At 39.3% G+C, this 21609-nt stretch overlaps 1 protein-coding gene across 5 annotated transcripts in view; it reads left to right on the top strand.

The window, feature by feature from the left end:
- The window catches only part of FGD6 (FYVE, RhoGEF and PH domain containing 6), a 93933-nt gene that overhangs the window by 13872 nt on the left and 58452 nt on the right, over positions 1-21609 (top strand). For 4 of the 5 annotated variants that reach the window (XR_012494064.1, XM_074326161.1, XM_019732166.2 and 1 more), the window contains exon 3: positions 19858-20011. Coding sequence is in view for 4 of the 5 variants with exons in the window: in XM_074326161.1 (XP_074182262.1) it covers positions 19858-20011 (154 nt within the window). In the remaining variant the exon portion in view is untranslated. The remainder of the gene's footprint in view (positions 1-19857; positions 20012-21609) is intronic. The other variant, XM_019732167.2, reaches the window with a different exon arrangement.

Here is a 21609-nt window from a genome sequence, read left to right as displayed (position 1 = left end):
AAAAAGATTCAGATTTGCTTGTACCACGCCTGGTTTTCTCCTGTTATAACAGATATTGTTACCCCGCCCAGGAAGGCGGGCTGCACACAGCTGCATGTGAACGCAGGATAATACGGCTCTGCTTTTTTAAAAGGTGATTTCAGGGAGGTGGGTACTCAAATGAAGCAGAAACTTTTAGCCAAAAACTATCTGATCCTACCATATGTTAACCAAACTTTCTTCTCTCTGGCTGTCTGACTCCCTATCAATCCATTTTCCCCCCACTTCACCAAAAGTGTATAAACCAGACAATATCAAGGATAAGAAATGCTGTTAACACCAAATAGCATGAATGCAATGCTTAATAGGAATGGCCACTATTTACTCAACACTTCTGACAGGCCAAGCATTAAGCTAAGAACTCTCACGTGTATCTCATGCAATCCTATGAGATAGATATTACCGTCTTTTACAGATGAGGAAACCAAGGCTTAATGAGGATAAGTAACTTGCCCAAGGACACAGAGCTAATATGGAGGTAACCTGAGTGTGGAACCCAGTTTTCTGATCTTGAGACATACCAATTTTAATTCAGCACGTTTCATATTGTTCTGGGCTGTAAAGCATTTGTTTTGCCATTACTTTATTTTTTATGTTCAATATTGGTAGAGGTCTGTAAATTTTCTACCCAGGGGACCAAATATTACTGACCGTAATTTGTTCATGGTTTAGAGGGGAAAACACAGGGACACCTGCGCTGACATTAATGAGCATTTTGGAGGCCCCAGACCTTTCGTGCAAGAAGAGCTATTGACTGGAAAGCTTTTATGGTTAGGAAATAGGTATTTCAGTGGTTGGAAACTGAGCAAATCATGCCATGTTTGCATTTGGTCAAGTTAGTGGTGGCCGCTATTCAAAACAAGTTAAAATTGTTTCTGTCATTTGGACATTAACCACTTGCATATATATGGACATGAACGACGCAAAGGATCATGCACGTCTCGTATTTCCCCACTGATTTACATGAGAGTTGCTTTTTCATCTCATCTCCGTTCCTCATTTCATTCTCTCTCAAGTACCTTCTGACATCTAAAGCACTGTGGTTTAATAGTTAATTACTATCTGTGGCTCCCCCAAATAAATAACTTTGTAAGGCTGAAATATCTTTTATAATAACATAATATCCTTATTACCTTAATGAAAAAAATAGATCTAAATGAATGGTAGGGTTTTTTTCCTCCAACGAGGCAGGTGATATAGTCTCGCTAGTTAAAGATGAGAGGAGATAGGATTTCTGCAGCCTTTTGAATTATGGACAGGGCAAGACCTGGAATCGGGGCCAGGGAGCACGTTCAGCTGGGCTGAAGGTTGAGAGAATTCTTCGATCCAGCACCATTGTCCGGGCGGTTGACACGAGTCACCGTCACTGAGCCTGTCCATCAAGGTGCTCGCAGAACCTGCCTCCAGGCTGAAACGGACGGAGGGGCCTCTCTGAGACTGTTTAATTTGGCATCTGTGTTCACCCTGCCTATGCTTCTTAGCAAGGCTCGTTGTAAGCAAGTAAATGCTGCAAATCATGTTACAGAAAACATTTAAAGTCCTTCCGCGCACACCCTGCTGGGCATTCTAACACTTAGCATAAAATAATTACAGTGCTAATTATAACAGGCTCTAAAGCAAGCCTCATAAGACCTCTGTACTTGGCTGTTAAAGGTAGACACGTGTATATAAAAGGACTCCAACTATTTAAAACTTCCTGTAATTCAGACTTTTAATGAATTTGTAGTTTTTTGTCTCAGTTTAACCCAAATTAAAGTCTACCCAGAAATAGCTACACAATGGGCTTCCTTTTCAGGATGGATGTTTCATTATCAAACATGTAAGTACATGCTTCCAGCTTTTAGTGTACAGGTGTAGATACATATAAGTTTCATTGCCCTGCATCACTTGTTTCCTGCCTCCCCTCTTCCCCATGTTTTATGCTAAAACAGAGGATGGAAAAGGGACAGTGGGGTGACACTGCTCTGATGGCTTTTGTTGTAGGAGCCTGCTGAAATTCCATGGCCTCAATCTGCCAGTTCTCCATGGCTGCTGCCCAGACTCTTACCTAATGACACTTGATTTCAAAGGTGTCTTGTTCTCATGTAAACGTGGTGACATTTTAACTGCTAGTGGGGATATTTTCAAGTCATTTTATTCCCTAGTAACTAATCAGCTACTTCAGAGAGTAAGATTTTTAGGTTTTATTGTACAGAATTGATATAGAAAATTTTAGTGAAATATAGATACTACTTTTGTAGAAATTAATAAACTTAATTTCACCTTGATAAACCAAAAACTTACCTCTTATTTTTCTTCAAGCTGGTCTCAACATTTGGAAATGTGGGGGCAGGATTTAGACTAGAAGTCAGAGAAATTAAGGACAGTTCCTACTCACAAGGGATTTACAATCTGGTTTATTATTTTTTTTAATCGAAATTGTTACTGATATAGCTGTATTCACATGCATTTGTAAGAAGTAGTACAGAGAAAAACTAGTATACTTTAGCTAGTTTCACTTAATGGTAACATTTTGTAAAACTGTAATAAAATACTGCAATCAGGAAATTAACGTTGATACAATCCACTGATTTTATTTAGATTTCCCCGGTTTTGCTTATCCTCATTGTGTATGTGTGTTTAGTTCTATGTAACTTTATCATATGTATAGGTTTGTGTATTCACCATCATAGTCAGAATACTGAACAATCCCATCCCCACAAAGATTCCTTTGTTGCCCTTTTCGAACCACACCCACTCCCCAATCTTTGACAGCCATAATGCATTTCAATTTTTTTGTTATTTCAAAAAATGTTATATATTATATTATGGAATCTTATAATATGTAACCCTTTGGGATTGGCTTTTTTCATTCAGCATAATTCCCTGGAGATTATACATGACCCAGCTGTCACGTACATGAATCGTTCTTTCCTTTTTATTGCTGAGTAATATGCCAGTTAAAGGATACCCAGTTAAACGGCCGTTTCTACTTTTTGGCTCTTACAAACAAAGCTATAATGAACATTCATGTACAAGTTTTTATGTGAACATATCTTTTCATTTAAAATGCCCACATGTGCAATTGTGGGTTACGTGGTAATTGCATGTTTAGTTTTGTAAGAAGCTGCCAAACTTTTTCAGAGTAGCTGTACCATTTTACTTTCCTACCACCAATGTCTGAGTGATCCAGTGTGTCTGTATCCTCACCAATCCATGGTGTTTGTCACTTTTAAATTTGCTATTCTGATAGGTGTGTAGTGACATCCCATTGTGGTGTAATTTGCATTTCCTTGATGACTAAGAATGTTAAACATCTTTTCATGTGCATATTTGCCCTGTATATCCTCTAAAGTGAAATTTCTTGGTTTTTTTCGCCCATTTTCTAATGAGAATTCTCGTGTTGTTGTTTTTTTTTCTTTAAAGAATTACATATTTTGTAACTAAACATCATTTGGTGCCCCAGTCCCTAGAGAATAAAATTCAAACTCCATAGCTTAGTATACAAGACTTTTTGTGGTCTAGCCCCAGTTGACCTTTATAATGTCATGATCTTACCCACCTACCGTGTTTCCCCGAAAATAAGACCTAGCCAGACAATCAGCTCTAATGCGTCTTTTGGAGCAAAAATTAATACTATAAGACCTGGTCTTATTTTACTATAAGACCGGGTATAGTATAATATAATAAATATAATATAATACCGGGTCTTACTTTTTTTTTTTTTTTTGCTCCAAAAGATGCATTAGAGCTGATTGTCCAGCTAGGTCTTATTTTCAGGGAAACACGGTATATAAGACTAATGTTCCTAAACACCCCATTCCCTTTCATAGGTTTGTTCCACTACCTTTCCCCCAGACGGATTGCCTGTCATCCTTTTAGACCTAACTCAAATGTTACCTTTTGTGGAAATCTCCCTTTGCAATATAGGAAAGGTAACAAAATACCCCTACCTCCACCTATTTACTTATCACTTATCCAGTTCTATTGTTTTCCTAACACTTCCTATTCCTGGCAGTATGTTATCTATTTATTTATTTGCTCTTCTGTCTCCCCTACAATGAATGAGAGGCACTTAATTTTCCTACATTGCTTTATCCCCAGTGCCTAGAACAGTGCCTGACATACAGTGGGCACATAGTAAATTTTTAATGAAAGAATGAATGAGGAAGTGCATTTGTGGATACGTGTGTTGCCACTCCCTTCCATAGCATATTGCCTGGCATGTCCTGTTTGTAGTATAACGGAAGCAATAGCTAATGTTTACTGTAATGATTGTATTAGGTTGGTGCTAAAGTAATTGTGGTTTAAAGGTTAAAAATAAATGCAAAAATTGCAATTACTTTTGCACCAACCTAATATAGCAAGCGGTACAAGGCATCCCTTTCCTTCTATTGTACAGCACTAGCTCATCATTTTATCGTAACACGTTAACCTCTCCCTACCATCTCCTCCAAAAAAGAAGCATAAGATATATGAAATATAAGAATAAGAATAAATATTATAAGAGATTATAAAACCTTTGTATCACTGGCAGCAGTACATACCTGGCACAAAATAGGTGGTCACATCTGAGTAAACAGTTGTCAGGTTGTATATTGCTTTTACTTGTGTGAGGTCAGAAATCCAGCTGTATTTTGAGTAAACTGGTATCCCACTGACCAGGCTTCCAGAATGCACAGGAAACATCTGTTAATTTTGGAAAGCAATTACACTGATTTGGACAATTATTGCTATTCACTGAAACAGCTCCCTTGGAGAAGACACACATCTGTCTTTATTAGATATACAGTGAGCATCCTTCAGTGTTACAGACTGGTTACGCAGGAAACATTCCGTTCCTCCCATTCCACGGGTCCTCTCACCAAACCCGCAGAAAGAAGCCCTGGGGTTAATTCCCATGCCAATCAAAAGCAGTTTTCAACGGTTTCTTAAGTAGTTCAGGTCTTAAGATAGCTTCATGTGCTGTTCAGAAAACACAGACAATTGTATCATTTAAAACAAGTCAAAGTTTTATAAAACTCTTCTTAAATGAAAGAACCACCCCTCGGTTTAATATGTAGTAAGACTGAAAGGAAGTCTGGGCAGTCTGTAGGAACCTTTCGAGTTAGAAAAATTTGCTGAGATGTCCCAAAGCCAAGAGCCTGGTGAAGGGCCGGGTGCAGTTTATATATATATGGAAATGATCAGAATGATTTAATTACAGAAAACACGTTTTCCCATATAGGGTGAAATATCCATCTAATTATTTCAGGATTTGAACACGTATCAGTATTCCAAAATACATTATTTTAGACCCTTTGCTCTGTTGTCTCCAAATAAAGTATGTTGTGAACTCCAGTAGCCTGGACCCGTTGGATATCCGGATTGGAGAGATGTAAGAGTCTTACCTAAGAACGTTATGAAATCTTTTAGAAAAATGTTAACTTAAGAAACTTCTGACCTTTTATCTTTTAGTAGTCTCACTGTACAACTGATAAAATCCCATGTCTTAGCTGTTGAGAAGCCAGGTAAAGTATGCTCTGGGTTTACACAGATAACCTGTGCAAGCTCTTTAAGAGATTACATCTTTCCTCTTAACATCTTTAAATGCTCTTCCTCGTTAACAGGTATTTACTGCACTTTGACCATGAGCGGAGAAATATATTTGGGGAATTATAAAAGGAGCTTTTCAAATGAAAAATGGTACTGAGGCTTTCATGAAGAATGTAAAATAAAGATTGGAAGGGTGAAAGTTTTCTATGACTGTTAAAGAAATGGGTTTTGGTCTCATTAAAATATCTGAAGTCTTTTTGTAGGACAAAATGTAAATACCTCAGAAATAAGCAAATACATTAGTTCGAATAAGTTCAGGATCTTTTTTGACAGTAAAATGAGTTTAGGTCTGTTTTTGTAACCAGTGGTTATAACTTGAGTAACTTGATGCTTTCATACAGCAGGCTACAGTGAAATCTTAGCCATTTTCTTGAATGTGGCCTTACTATTAGATTGACTTTTTAAAAAAAATTTTTTTTATTAGTTTCAGGTGTATAAAACAGTATAATAGTTAGACATTTATACAACTCACAAAGTGATAACCCCACATTCTACTACCCCTCTGACATCATATATAGCTGTTACAATTCCATTGACTCTATTCCCTATGCTGTGCTCCACATCCTATGACCGTACATATTTAATTACAGTGGACATTCGCTATTATTCAACTTCAGCTGCAGGTATATAGCGCAGTGGTAGGCATCTACATAGATTGACTCTTTTTTTTTTTTTTAAGATCTTATTGGGGAAGGGGAACAGGACTTTATTGGGGAACAGTGTGTACTTCCAGGACTTTTTTCCAAGTCAAGTTGTTGTCCTTTCAGTCTTAGTTGTGGAGGGCGCAGTTCAGCTCCAGGTCCAGTTGCCATTGCTAATTGCAGGAGGCGCAGCCCACCATCCCTTGCGGGAGTCGAAACCGGCAACCTTGGGGTTGAGAGGACGCGCTCCAACCAACTGAGCCATCCGGGAGCTCAGCGACAGCTCAGCTCAAGGTGCCATGTTCAATTTTAGTTGCAGTGGGCGCTGCCCACCATCCCTTGCGGGACTCGAGGAATCGAACTGGCAACCTTGTGGTTGAGAGCCCACTGGCCCATGTGGGAATCGAACCGGCAGCCTTCAGAGTTAGGAACATGGAGCTCTAACTGCCTGAGCCACCGGGCCGGCCCCCATAGATTGACTCTTGATGGTGGTAATTCTAAGCATCATCCTTATTGAGCCTGCTTACTGTTAAGAGGCAAAGTATTTTTGTTTGCTCTTCTGTACTCTACAAATTCATGCCTCTTTACCTGCTCATTGAAATTTTAGCCCTAGTACATATTTCTGCTGGTCGTTCTGCTAATGCCCTGTGGACAGATTCCATAAGTAAAATCTGTGACTATGAACAGAGGTGTTGGAGTTTATAGAAACCTCTATTTCACTATACTTAACCCGATGTTAGGGTGAAAACATTCCTTCTTCCTTGGGTTTACCTTACGGGGAATGCATCATTTTCCCTGACTGGGGTAGACAGTCTGGAGGGTTAGAAGTGTGTGCATTTATATGTTGTCTACAGGAAGTGTACTGAAACCACTGCTGTAATTCGCATGTCAACGTAATGTGATTTTCTTGGCATTTGGGGGGAGTCCAGGTGAGGCGGCAGTCTCCAGCCCCTCCTTTCCCTTGCCTTTGATCTTTCCTCCCCAAGTATCAAAAAAATAACTGTTCATGAGGAATGCTTGAAATAATTGAGATTAGCAAACTTGGAGAAGGGAGAATGGGGATTTTCAATTCTTTTTATTAATTTATAAAAGTTACATAGAAGTCTTCTTTCTTTTTTTTAACTTAAATGTGCGTGAAGTGAAAAGTTAATGCTTCCTCCTTTCCCTCTCATCCTCCTCCATTCCAGTTGAGAGAAGAGTTTAGGGGTGTTTTGTTTGTTTTGTTTTTTAATATGGAAAGTTTTAGAATAAATGGAAAGTTTAGGAGTAGTTAATCTCTGTCCCTAGGAGGCCATTGTTATCTTGGAGGTACTTGAGGAAGGCAGAGGCTGTCAGCACTGTTCCCCTCCCCTCCCCAGCAGGAACAGCCTCCCTTGTTGTGTGTCACCTCAGTGCCTAACCAAGTCTAACCCACCAGGAGCTCAGGGACAGGCCAAGGTCACACGTGCCCACATCACAGGTAGATAAAAATTGACAACGCTTTGTCTTTCTCCCTGCTCCTTATTTCTCTCCTCTTTCCCTCTTTCCTTACTGTTTTCTGGTATCTCAATTTCTCCTTCTCTCCTCCTTGTTGTGTGCCTTTAGCTAGTGACAAGAGATCAGTGTTTTGAAGTGCTGTCTACTGGGCGCTTTCCACTTTGCTCCAGTGCGAAAACTTGTGTTTAGAAAAGAAATACAGGTACTTTGCTTTACATTATTGCAAGATGATGTTCTTAGTACCAGAGGCACCAGCAGCTTTTTTGCATAAGTGACCTGTGCTTCTTATGTCACTCACAGTCCTTTTCAGCTTGTCCCTCATCGAGGTTGCCATTGTGATCATTATCTACCAGAGGGACAAAGCTAGGTTTTAGAAAGTTGTTTTAAAAAGTACTTTGAGATGTAGTGGGATACCTCTGAATTAGTCATTTGTGTTGGTGAATGAAATTCATTTAGAAATAGGAAACAGTATTGTGATATGTGTGGAACTGATTCTTCTGAGCTTCAGGATATTACTGTACAAGTAGTAAGCCACCCAAAAGAAACAGCGAAATTAAACATGGAAAACAAGCCCAGGAGGGACCTGCTGTAAAACCACGGCTCACATGACCTCATCACAGGAGTTCCTTACTCAGACTTGTACGCTGGTGATGAGCTGTTTCACATGACTGATAATGCAGAAGCTTCTCTCTGAGGTCATCTTTTATACAGGTCTAGACTCTTAAGTATCTACAGTAATATTTTGTTTCATATTAGAGATGACACTCTAAATATACATATACATACATATGTATATATGGAGAAAGAGTGCACAAAAGCAAGTGAGCTTTCTATGTATCAGGCATTGTTGTTAGTGAGTTATTTGTATTAATTCATTTAATCCTCATAAAGCCCTGTCAGGTAGGCACTATTATTGTCCCCATGAGGCACCGCGAGGCTAAGAGCTTACTCAGTTTTACTTAGTAAGTGGTAGAGCTAAGATTCAAACACAGGCAGTTTGGCTCCAAAGTAGATATACTGCTTCTTCTGGGTAATCTATAATACTGTAGCAAGGGTCAGCAAACATTTTCCATAAAGGGTCTGATGGTAAATACTTTAGACTATACAGGCCATATGGCCTCTGTTGCGACTTTTCAACTCTGTAGCTATAGTGCAAAAGCAGCCACAAACAGTATAAAAATGAATATACGTGGTTGCATAGTTTAAAACTTTATTTGTGGACACTGAAATTTGAGTTTTATGTAATTTTCACATATCACAAAATATTATTTTTGATTTTTCCCCCCGCCATTTAAAAACATAAAAACCATTCTTAGCTCACAGGCCTTACAAAAGGGGTCACCAGGCTAGCTTTGCCTACTCATACGATACTATTTTTTATAAGATTAGGATAAAGTCCATTCATTTATTCATTTGTCCACGCAAGAAGTAGAGAAATCAGGCATCACACTAATTTTGGGATTAGCAGGGGTGAACAAGAACAGAAACTTCCAGTTCCTCTTGCCATTCTGTTTACTTAATGGACCCCCGATATTCTCCCTCTTTTCATGCCTGCTTTTAAAAAGTTAGTCTTTATTTCTTGTCCATTGTGTGTACCAAGAATGCTCACATGACCTCATTTAACTTCATAGCTGTGGCATTATCTCAATTTTATAGTTTAGGGAAGTACAGAATTAAAGAGCCTAAATAGCTAGCTAGTTATACACAGCCAGGTGAGTGGTGAAGCCTAGATTTAAATGCAGTTTTGTCTTAGGCTGAAACCGGTGTTTTTTCTTCTCTACCGCCTTTGCTCTCCCCTAGGAAATGTATGAAACTATGATGAAATATTTGTGACCCTGTCCAAAGTGAATCTGTTTATCTCACTTCTTGAATGCATGTTTATTTTCACTTCCCTTCCATAATCCTTGATTCTAGCTTTCAAAGATGTTACCCAAGTTTGACAGAAATGTTATGATTTTTCTTGGTTTTCCAATTACGGAAGCTAAAAATAAACGCGGAGCTAGTTAGCAGTGTAATTCGTGGAAAGATATGCTGAAGGGTGGAGGAAGAAAAAAAGTAAAAAAAAAGACAAAACAAACAAATGAAAAAAAGAGTGAAGGAAGGAACCCAGGCCCTTTCCTGATGCTCTCTACCGCCTCTCAGTCTTGAAAACATGGACCTGTATACCCAGGGTGCTCTGAGAGAGAAATGGGTTCCATATGGGTCTTGGGGATTATCTGTGATACATAGTTGGTCTAGAGTAGACCTTTAAGACAGTTCTTTTGTGGCAGGTACCCAAGGAAGAAAAATGGTAAGTAGAATTGTTCATACATAGTTTTCAATAAGGAAGTGAACTGATTTATTCATGAGTGACAATTTAACCTCCCCTTTTTGGCTCCTTATGGGCTCTCAAGAAGCCTACTGTCCTTTCCCCCATGACAGCGGGAACTCCCAGTTACAGACTGTGGTTCCTGTTAGAAAATGGGAACATTCAAGTAGGGTTGGATCTAGACCGAAAGCAGATGTCCTTTAGGGTGATCTACTGATTTCCTTGTAATTTCCCATTGTGTTATTATACTGGGGTTTGTGTTTAATGTAACATTTAATATTTTGAAACATGGAATATGTCATATTTCTGTAGCACATAACATTAATACCTTTAACTTGAAAATTGCTTGAGTTTATCATGGGAGAGTCTGTTGGGATGTATTTGCAAAATGTCATTAGGTATCTGTGTAGCTAACATTTTACACCATTCTATTTAATTTCTGAGAATAATCCTATTAGAAACCACCAGTGTGCCTGCTTTATGCCTAAGGATCCTAGAAAAATGGCACCGTCTTTGATGGTTGTCTAAATTACCTCCTATTCACACTGTTGGTGAGGGAGAGATTCCTGCCCTACGGTCCTGGGGATGGCCAAACACATGACACGGGACAGATGAGATTGACAGCAGTTTATCAGTCACATATACTCACAGCCTGAGGGGAGAAGGGCATAGCATGCCACTCCGGGTCACACTGGAGTTTTACTTGGGGACAGTGTGAACCACCAAGGACTGTGGGTGGCAGTCTCTGGAGTATCAAGAGGGTAGGGTGCCCCCTGCTTCCCATGGGAGGACGTGATTGGCTAGTTTGAATAGTTCCACCCATTGGCAAGCAACTATAATCCTCTACTAAGCCAGAATTGTCTCCGATAAAGAAGGTTGCTTGGCTAGGGGACCTTATCTGAGGGAACAGAATGGGAAGAGCAACTTGTAGTTAGTCCATTTTCGGGCCCTCTCGGTTTTCCCCAGATGTCAAGGCAGAACACAGTATTAGAGCTTACACCATAGTGATTTCGTACTGAGTCACAATCAAGAGCATAGCATGGGCAGAGGGTCATATTTTCCACAAGTCTCACCACCTTTTCTGTGGCTTTAGGATTATGATGAAAAGACATTAGCAGAGGCAATATGGCATGTACAACTGACACAGAAAAGACATGGTCACCCTGGTAGAGAGGCAGTCAAAGGGTGAGCTGTTTATTTTCACTTAGTCACCAACCAGTCTCACTCCCCTGGCCCTGCTCCCTACTAGTGTTTCCTACTCTAGTGTTAGAACCTAGTGAAGCCAAGGGGAGGGGTTGGATTTGGATCCCTGTTTCCCATCGTGGATGGATGTCTCTTTTGCCTTGGCTGCTTGGCAGCCGTGGTAGCAGTAGGGCCCTCTCTCTAACTTGGTGGACTCTAGCTTATCACATAGAAATGCTCCCCACATCACTTCCAAGCCTTTGAAAACCATTCCCACCCCCGTGCCTTTGCTACTCCTTTCATTTGCTGGAGTCTGTTTTCTCAAGTGCTGTCCGCACCTCAAATCTCTGACTGCGCCAGCCTGCGTAGGGTACTTACTTTTCTGGCTCTGTAGCCCCTAGTGGCTGTGCAGTGCCTGTAACATTTAGTATGCACAACCTTAGTTGTCTTTTTAGAAAATAGTCCCTGTCTGTAATCCTAATTACTGTAGTTATTTCAGTTCCTTTTGCCTTTATCTGTTTAGGAAAGTTTCACTCAGCAGGTAAAAAGCGAAGCAATCAATAGAATTTAAGGTTTGAATGTTATACCTAATTCTATTAGATTATCATCATCCAGCCCCTAAAATAATATATGATACATAATAAGCCCACAGTGTGTATTAAAATAAATGGCATAGCAGTTTTATATATTTTAAGTAGTATAAAATATATAAGTGAAAATATATGTGTATAAATATACAAAGGGTGCCAAAATAATGTATACACATTTTAGGAAAGGAAAATTGTATTAAGATTGTAATATTCAATATATACCGATAGCAAAAGATAAATACAAGTGACATTTGACTTCTGCAATTACAAGAGGTGCTCAGAGTGGTTACCATCAGGGTCCAGACTCTTCTGATTACAGTGAACTACTGCTTGAGCAACGCTGAACAAGATGTCCACTTGTATATATATTTTTTGGCACCCCCGGTATGTGCATAAATGTGTGTATGTGTGTGTCTGTCTGTCTGTCTAAATATGTATCTAAATATACCAGCCACATTATTTCTAGTGGCCTTTATTTGGTCTGGTACTAATGAGTTACATATTACATAATGAGAAGGTAAAGGGAAAAAATGATGTTGGGTCAACCCTAACTTTATTTAAATGTTTTAATTTTTTTGAAAATAAACACCATCTCTGCTACAATGACAAACTGGATTGGTATCCTGCTCTATTTTATTTGGAGGCAATTCTAAACTCAATAGAATGCTTTTCTATTTGTATTAACAAAAAGATTTCTGTCCACATTTCTTGAAGAGCATTTTAAAGAATTATTTCTGAAACCCCTCCAAATTCTAAGAAAGCAAAATTGCTGGTAATTAAATGTTTGCTATTTATTTTAGCTACTGTTTGTGTCAGGAAACATTTCTATAACAATTTTTTTCCTCTCTAGGTAGGAACAGCCAGGCTTAAACCAGCTGCCTCTCAGCTAAGCTAGAGGGTCAGGCGTATCTGTTGGGCTGTGATCAGTCCTGAGCTGCTGTGTCATTAAGATTGGACCAGGAAACCGGGAGGGCATGATCCTCCTTACTCACAGGCCAGATCTCCTAGCAGCCAGAGGAGCATTGTGGCAGAGGCCTGATAATATGGTGCTGTTCCCCGTGGCATAGTCACAAGTTGTGTCGTTACTCTGTGGCCCCTGCAGACTGTGAACAATCTCTCTGCAACCTCTGGGTCTTTTTTAAAGCCATCAACTGGCTGGCCAGAAGGTCTCTTCACTTACTTACTCTCTTGACTCATGTTACTGATTTTCCCAAATATGTCCCTATGGGCTGTAAGACGAAAGGCATAATGGTCTATATTACCTTTCCCACCTAAGTAGTGGTTAAAGGAATAACATAAAGACAATCTTGAAAATGGGCGGAGCTCCAAAGCTGGAGGGGGTGGGGAGTGAAGGGGAGGCACAGGAATCAGTTTCTCATTTCCCTTCCCTTCCTCATCACCCTGGGAAGGAATAAGCTACTCCTAAAGAGTTGGTGCTCTGATGAACCATCTTTTATAAACTTTCCATATTTTCTAGTTCTGTGTGTGTGTACACGCATGTGCTGTCTTTGAAAAAGTAATAATATGCATAATAAAAATGTTTGTAAAAAGCAGCAAAGGGTAAATTATGAAGTATCTTTCTTACCTCAGACTTTAGTCCCCAGAGGCAATCATTGTTACCAGCTTCTTCTGAATCTTTGCAGAGCGAGCTATCTACCAGCATAGTATTTGTATGTGTGTTTGTGTGTGTGTATACATTTATATATTCACATATGTGTATACATATATGCACATACTCGTGTATACATATGTATGTGTGTTTGCGTTCTTTTGTTTTGCGTTTCACACAAATGAGTGCATACTGCTCTGTACCTTGATTTCTTTTTAACGAAGCAATATTTCTTGGAGAGCAATCTATCATCGTGCATAGATCTACCTCAGTTTCAAAATAGCTGTTTATTAATTCATTGTATGGACTTGCCCCAATTTATTTTATTAGTCTCCTTTTAATGGCCATTGCTGAAATCTTCTTTTAAAACAGTTTTTTTTTGAGGTTAAGCCTTAATAACTCTAAAACTACTTACATAAAGGGGGTGTAAATATCTGGGTAGGTTCTCTTCTACTTTAAAGAGTTTTGAATTCCATTTGTTTTGTAACCCATTTTCAGAGTTGTCCTAGAGGGCTGTGCTTTAGATAGCAGCCTCAGGGTACTGATCCTGACTTTGTGTTTACTCTGTAGGGTGCAACTTTAAGGATCCTAAGAGTAAATGCATTTCTGGGGAGAGGGGTGGTAATGGTATTTATAAGAGTAGAGGTTGCCCCTGGAAAAGGATGCAGGCCTGTTTTTCAGAGTCCATCACTGAAGCCTGGTATTCCTTCCTATAACAGTCACCCAAAGCCAGTTTTCAAACAGTCCTCCAGTTTATATTTCAGGGAAGCTGGATATTTCTCTGTGGTTTCTTTTCTGAAGCCACAGAACCCCAGCTTGCTAGTTTTAAAGGCTTGGTTAACACCTCTAAATTCCATGAACCAAAGAATAAAACACTAATCATGTATATTTCATACTGCAATTTTTTCTTGTTTTTTTTTGTAACAAACTCCTGTTGTGCTATCTCTTATTTTAGTAATTTTATTTATTTGTATTCTGTGGTTATTAATCAAAGCGTTTAACTCAAAAATAGTTAATACACTCATCATACATGTTAAATTATAGATTTTTAAAACTGAACTCAAGATAATAAATTCATTAATTTTAGAAATAAAATTAAGTTTGCCCTAACCTTTAGGCAGTCTCAAAAGAAGATTAACAATTCATGTATATTAATTAAGAAACTAATATATATATACCTTTCTTTGAGGGGAAGGATTTCTACTGTTACACTGTGATAATATCAGCTATCCACCGCCTTACGTATTTTTGAAGCATCAGTGTTTCTTTTTAGTCAAAGCTGTTAGTAATGGAGAAGACCTAGCAGATGATCTGGTTTACTTCTCAGCACAGAGAGGTCACACTTGTTGAACCTGATATTTTCTCAGGTCAGATAAGTTTGCTTCAGACTCTGTTATCTCTTTCCTTTTATGTTTTGTCACTCTGGCTCTGCACATACTTAAAATAATTGTGCAAGATCCTGTGTTTGGAAAACCTAAAAACATGACATAAATATATGAATCTTGTTTATTAGAGGATGAAAATGGCCACGTATGACTACTTCACAAGTTGTGCCCTGTTTCCTAAAAGAAGTAGAGAGATAACTTACTTAGGGGTAGTTCCCATGATAATCCTCTGAGTGGGGCATGAAGAAAATTCTACAAGTACTGTGTAATTGAGAAGAGGACCCAAAAATGAGAATAAGAATGATTTTTAAATTGTTTTGTGTTGATTTGATTCATAGTTTTCAATCTGACCCTGGAATCTGCAATTCCATAATGGAATGGAAATAACAGAGTAAAAAATTTTCTGATGAAATTAAATAGAAACCACTTTCTGGTGAAAATTGTGAAATTTTACATAGTTGGCATGTATATGATATATAACATTCAATTTTTTTGGCTAATTTTTCCATGTAATGTTTATCCTTGAAGTTCTTAATAGTAGTTTTTTCCACTCAATCTGTGATAAATATGAAAGCAGCCAAAGGAAACACATGATCACCAAGTCATAATGAGACAGCATTTGAAACAAAATGATAACAACATCCTGAGGACGAGCAGGTTCTGTTCAGTTTGGGCCAGGAGCAGAAAGAAGAGGAAGAGACAGATCACAGAAGTTCATATTTACATGTTGTGACTTGGAAATGAGAAACTTCTGAAGGTGAGGGGATTGGAATGAACTTCTTTGACTTTGGGAGGAATGACATACTACATTCTTTGTTTAAGAGGCTGAGAATAAAATCACAGGCAAGAGAGGAAAAAGAAACTGGATTTGTCAACAACAAAGGCGGGATTCAGTGCTTAGAAAGCCTTCTTCAGTTAACGCTTTTTCTCTTCCTTTTTCTGCCATCTTATCCCCTCCCCTCGCTGGAATTGTTAAGTTAATGGCGGTTCACACGGATGTTTTCGGGGTGATGCCTGGCTCGGTATTGAGTAGGTTTTACATTCCTGAAAACTTTTAGGGGAAATAGATTGAATAATTATTTTTTAAAAGACAGTTCCTCCGAAAAGATCATTGTTGATGTGCCGTCTTACCGGAAAGAGAAAGTCGATGTACTCCCACTAGAGGATGTGTTGTCCATATGTAGAAAATAACATAAAAATTAAGTAATTAAAAAAAAAAGCAATAGCATTAAATAATCATCACTCCAAATGTATGAGATCCTTGGCATGTGGAATTGAAGGAGTAGTTGCCTAATGGGTGGGAAGTGACTTTTGGCTTTACTTTTCTCTGTCTTTATTCCTCCAGTGTATTTGAAAAAAATTATTTTCTAGAAACAAGAGTCCTTCCAAAAGCAAACCTGACTGGGAAAGGATGGCCTGGGGAAATAGTCTTGACTCTGTTCTGGTTGTTGTTGCAGCTTACTTTCCCTTTACTTCGATTATCAAATTATGATATAATTAGGCAGGAAAGTGTAGAGGAAACACTATGTCCTATTCCTTTCACCCCAGTGCAGAGGGTGTTAGGATGTTATCTTCCTGACAGTGGAAAGGAAATGTGAAGAATGAGGGCCCCAAACTCAATGACTGGCATCAGTGAAGAATCCGTATTTCATTATTCGAAATCTAAAATTACCTAAATGGATTTGAAATCTGTTAACAATATGTGGGGAAACAGACTAATTAAAAGTTTTCTCTATTTAATCACGTGGAGATGAACATACGAGGTGTAAATACTAGATGTGCATACTAGGTGCCATCTTCCTGATTATGCTGCTCAACTCCTCTTTCCTTTAAAATCAGTCCCCTTTTAACGCTTCCCTTTCAATTGATGTCACCCTCATTTTGCTGGTGACTATTCATGAAACCTTGAAGGAAGATGAGTTTTCACACCATCTCTTTAGCTTTGATTTTTCTTGGCTCTGACATCCCTCCCTCCCTCTCAATTCCTGATGGAGCCGCCCTGGTTCAGGCTGCCTGCACCATTGAAATTACTTGTGGCTCTCCTGCCACTTCTGTCATTGTGCCCACACCCCAGTCCACCCCCAGTTAGTTCATTGGCATCAGGGTACAAGATTAATCTTCCAAAAACCCCACTTGGCTCACGTCTCTCCTGAGCTTCAGAAACCGTCAGTGGTCTCTGCTGTTTGCTATCCCGGTGTGTGGGAAACACCTTTAACTTCAGCTTCGAGATCATCAAGGGGATCTCAGCGATGCTGTTAAAAAGGGATGTGCTTTCCCTGGTTAGGTGTGTGTGTGTGTGGGGGGGTGGTGTGTGAAGCAGGGACTGTGCTTACAAAGTTTGATTGACTGAAGAGGTGCCAGCCCTCTTCCCTACTGGCACTGACAAGAAAGAAGTATGGTAGTGACATCCAGCTTGGAGGTCTATTAGGGAAATCGTAGAGGTCTCCTGGGAGATGTGAGTGTGCTTGTTGAAGGCCTGCAGGATGAGTATAAACTCTTTAGCTGTTTTTCATGCGCCTTGACAGCCTGGCACCTGTCGTCTTCTCCAAGCTTGTTTTCCATTAATTATTTATAGGAGACTCCTGCTGTAGCCACAGTGTTCTTTTTGTTTTCTGAAAACAAACATTCCCACTCCCACACCATTGATCGTGATGCCCAGGTTGCCCCTTCTCTTTTAAACCATGTACTCTTTTTAGTACTCCCCCCCCAAACATTTCTTTGTGATCCCCACTACCACAAATATGCACTATCTGAACATCTCCTGAAATTGAACACCTATTGCTTTCTAATACCATTTTTGTTTATAGTAAAAAGTGATTGAAGGCCTGTTATGTGTCAAGCAGTATGCTGGGAATTCAAGTGAAAACAACAATTTCCTTGTCCTTGGGAGTTTACATTTTAATGAGAGAAACAAATTTACCACCAAGTGCAGTTGAGTGAGATCGTATTGGATTCAGAAGAGACACGTAAACTAATTTAGGTTAGGGTGGGCAGTCAGTCAGAGGTTTTCTGTAGGAAAGCAATTTTCGGAACTAAAATCTTCCAAATGTTTTATTGTAATATGTTTTGATCCATGTCATTTTAATATTTAAAATTCTTTTATATTTAAAACTCTTTTTTTCTTGTTCTTAAATGTTAATTTTTGTAAACATTTATATCTCTAATCGATGTGGTAACCAACTGGTTACTATCTTCTTAATAATAGTTTCCCAGATGTTGGATCAAGAAACACCTCTCAGCTCTCCTTTTAGACAAAATAAACTCAATTTTCTCACAGTTGCCATAGCCTATTACTGATTATTTGAAATTTTCATACTGTTGAATCCTAAAGAGCGCTTAACTAGGCTGATCCAAACAAACCCAAATTACTACGATTTTGTTACAACCGGATTTGATTCAGTGGGGAGGGTTGGGGTCTGAGGTTTTGTATTTCTAAGAAGCTCCCTCGTGATGCAGACACTGCTCATAAATTGTGTCTGAGTGACAGGGTTTTGTGGGATGTAAAGAGACAAAGACTTAAAACAAAAACAAGTGAAGGTATATGTGTTTCTTCTATTTATTTGAATGAATCCTACAGTCTGTACATCCTGTTAACTCTCCTTTACTCTTGCTAATCTAAATATCAACTGATGACCCAGCTGGAGTGGGCTCATCTCCCTGCATGGAGAGACAGTGAATCTTGTCAGTGATCTGATGAGAAAGCTTCAGCTCTTCACCCCCACCCCGTCCTGGGGAGTGAGTCTCCTCCATGTCATGGGGCACTATGCTAAGGTGTGCACCCACCTATTTGAGGCTGTGATATGATTCCCTAAGGCCTTCCAGCCACTGAGTAATAAGAAACCCCATCTTTGGCAGAGGGAAGTGTTCCTTTTGGCATTCTGCCTCTATCCAACTGGTTTGTTTAACAGTTGGGCTCCAGGAATGGCATCTGAGGCAAGTCTGCATCCTACAGGAAGTGGCAGAAAATTCATCTTTAGCTTTTAAGATTCCCGTTAGAAATTCTCATGACTTATGGAAGCCTTGGCCGTTGCGTGACCCGCTAAAAGGGCTTGCCAGAGTGAAATTCAACTGTCTCTTTATTCTGCCTGAGTGTGTCTCCTGATTTGCTGTGGATTTTTTACTGACTTCTGTTCTGCAGATATCCTTGTAGACTGCAGACAGGAAAGCAGTTGTTACAGGCAGTGTGTTCCTGAATCTTTACAAGCAAAGTTATAAAGTATTATTTCTGTCATCTTCCTGGGGAACTTTGCTGTGGAATTCCCCCCTCAGATTGGATTGCAACAATGGCAGTTAGGTTCAAGAGATCTGTCTCAATACAAAGTGGGAGATGACGATGTCAGGCTGGTGAGGAGGAGTTGAAAATGGCTGGCAGAGTGGTTTTCAGACCTTAGCATGCATCCCCTAGGGGCCCTGCACCCCTAGAGTTTCTGATTCAGCAGGTCTGGAGCAGAGCCCGAGAATTTGTAACATCCTCTTTCCTTCCTATGGCTTATGATGTGGTTACATAAAAGGCAGTGAGTTATAACCAGGGAGGCAAGCACATGTTCACAGTAGCACACGCATTGTTGATTGCCGTGACCATCATTAGCTCCCAATCCTTGTCAATTTGTTAGCTAAAAAGTAATGAAACACTGAGACCCAAGGAAGCAGCACCCCTCCGAATGTTCCTGCGTACACAGCCAATGCCCTTTGGTGGCAGCCCTGCCCACATCCTATGAGGCTTCTTGGTTTACAGGAGTAGACACCAGATCTTCTAGAGTAAGGATGCATTGAAGCATAGGATGGAGGCAGCTGGAAACTTGCTTCTCACCCACCTTCTTATCACAAAAATACATGTTTTTTAAAGTGATTATTTTAAACCCAGAATGTATTTGGTTTTTTGACAGCTGATTTGGGGAAAGGAAAGTCTGATCTGGCTATTTCCATCCCTTTAAATCCCTTAGATGTACCTGACTTACATCACATAAATCACATGGTTGATTTTGTTTGTTTCTTGTAGTGTTGCTTGTTTTTAAAGGTTGCTTGTTTTTAAATGCTGTCCTTTCTCCTGAAGCAGTTCTGGAGCATCCCAGGAGGGACACAGTGATCTGGATCTCTGTCTTGGTGACCTGCCTTCGGATGAGGAGGAAGTCATCAACAGTTCTGACGAAGACGATGTCAGCTCTGGTTCTAGCAAAGGGGAGCCTGACCTGCTGGGAGATAAACAGGTAGGTGTTGGTATTTTTGTGTTTATTGCCCTCTCATGACATTCAGAAATATTTATCAGCATGATCGGCACAAAATCACCAGCTGGTTGTCTTAAAACTTATAAAACATTTTTCTAATTTAAATGTAATGCCTGCTATAGTGCCTAAGATGTTATATTTCCAAGCGCATATCACTTAGAGATTATTTAGTAATTTTTGAGGAATTAGTTTCGGTAATGTCCATTGGTTTTCTTTTGATAACAAAAACCCCTCTTAGTATTGTTCCTTATACTGCTAGTGATTCTACTTGAAAGAAAGGAATTAGATGCATTTCAGAGTCAGCCAAATCCCCTAAAAAGGGATCGGATAAAGATTGCTGGTCATCGCACATTAAGATTTCCTTTGAAATAATCCAGTATGTGTGTATTATCAGTATACATGAAATAAGACTCGCTATGCATTGATAGTTATTTAAAATGTGTCACAGGTACAAGGGGGTCATAGTTTCTCTAGATTGACATGAATATCTATTTCATTTAAAATCACATTTGTTTGATTGAAAACATAATTACAGTGGAAGAGCAGTATATCATCAGAAACCCCAGAAAGTATTGGGATGTTACAGTACGATGGGATTTGAAAGGACCCACATATGCACAAGAGTATCAAGCCATGGATACTCCTATGCCATAAATTTCCAATCTGTTACACTTCCTGTTTAATATATTTTCATATCGTTTAACACGTTGTGTACGGATCACAAGAATCTTCGTTTTTTCTGAGCGGATTTTTATGAGGGATTTAAACCCCGCCGTACGCAATGTGTTAAATTCATTTTCAGCCTTAAATGAATGGGACAGGTGGTGTCATTGTCTGGATTTAAATTCCAGCTCTCCTACATAGGACCTGGGCATTCTTGGGCTAATTATTTAACCTCTTTAGGCAAAAGAGCCCCATTTTGTGAAGAAGAGAATAGTGCTTATCGCATACAATTCTGAGGACTACATGATTTGATACGTGTAAAGACTTAGAACACTGTCCAGTGTGTGGTAAGAACTCAGTATTTATTTCTTGCAAGACTTCATTTCTTCATTGAATCATAGAGTTGGGAGTAACCACTAGAAATTACTTAGCCTTAAGGCAGATGAGTTTGCAAGACACCTAAGACAGATGAATGACTGTTCCTAAACCGTCCTTCAGCAGTATGGGATTTGACTATCAAGTACTTCCTCTGTGTTTTATTGGTATCTGTCTTGCTCTGGTTGAAAAGCTCATTTTCCTTGTTGTTTCTTCACAGATGTAGATTCTACAAATACTTACAGGATACCCATTCAGTCCCAAGTACTGTCAGAATGTTCTAGACATAAAGCAGAGCTCACGGTCCCTGCTCTTGAAGAGCTTACATACTAAGCAGGAAGGACCATAAATGCATAAACAGTAACAGCGTCAGAGAATTTCATGCTAGAAAGGGTGTAAAACAGAGTGAGGTGCTAGAAACTAAGGAGGCTACTTAGGATGAAGGCTGTTCAAGAAAGTGGTATTTAACTGAGGTATAAATGATGGGCAGGAGCCAAAGCCTGCAGAGTTTGGGGAAGAGCCTTCAAATGGTCTTCCTGTCT

The sequence above is a fragment of the Rhinolophus sinicus genome, linkage group LG02, assembly GCF_036562045.2.
Source record: "Rhinolophus sinicus isolate RSC01 linkage group LG02, ASM3656204v1, whole genome shotgun sequence".
In the NCBI taxonomy this organism is placed as follows: domain Eukaryota; kingdom Metazoa; phylum Chordata; class Mammalia; order Chiroptera; family Rhinolophidae; genus Rhinolophus; species Rhinolophus sinicus.
Note: the sequence above shows the minus strand (reverse complement) of the source record. Positions and strands in the feature narration are given on the sequence as shown.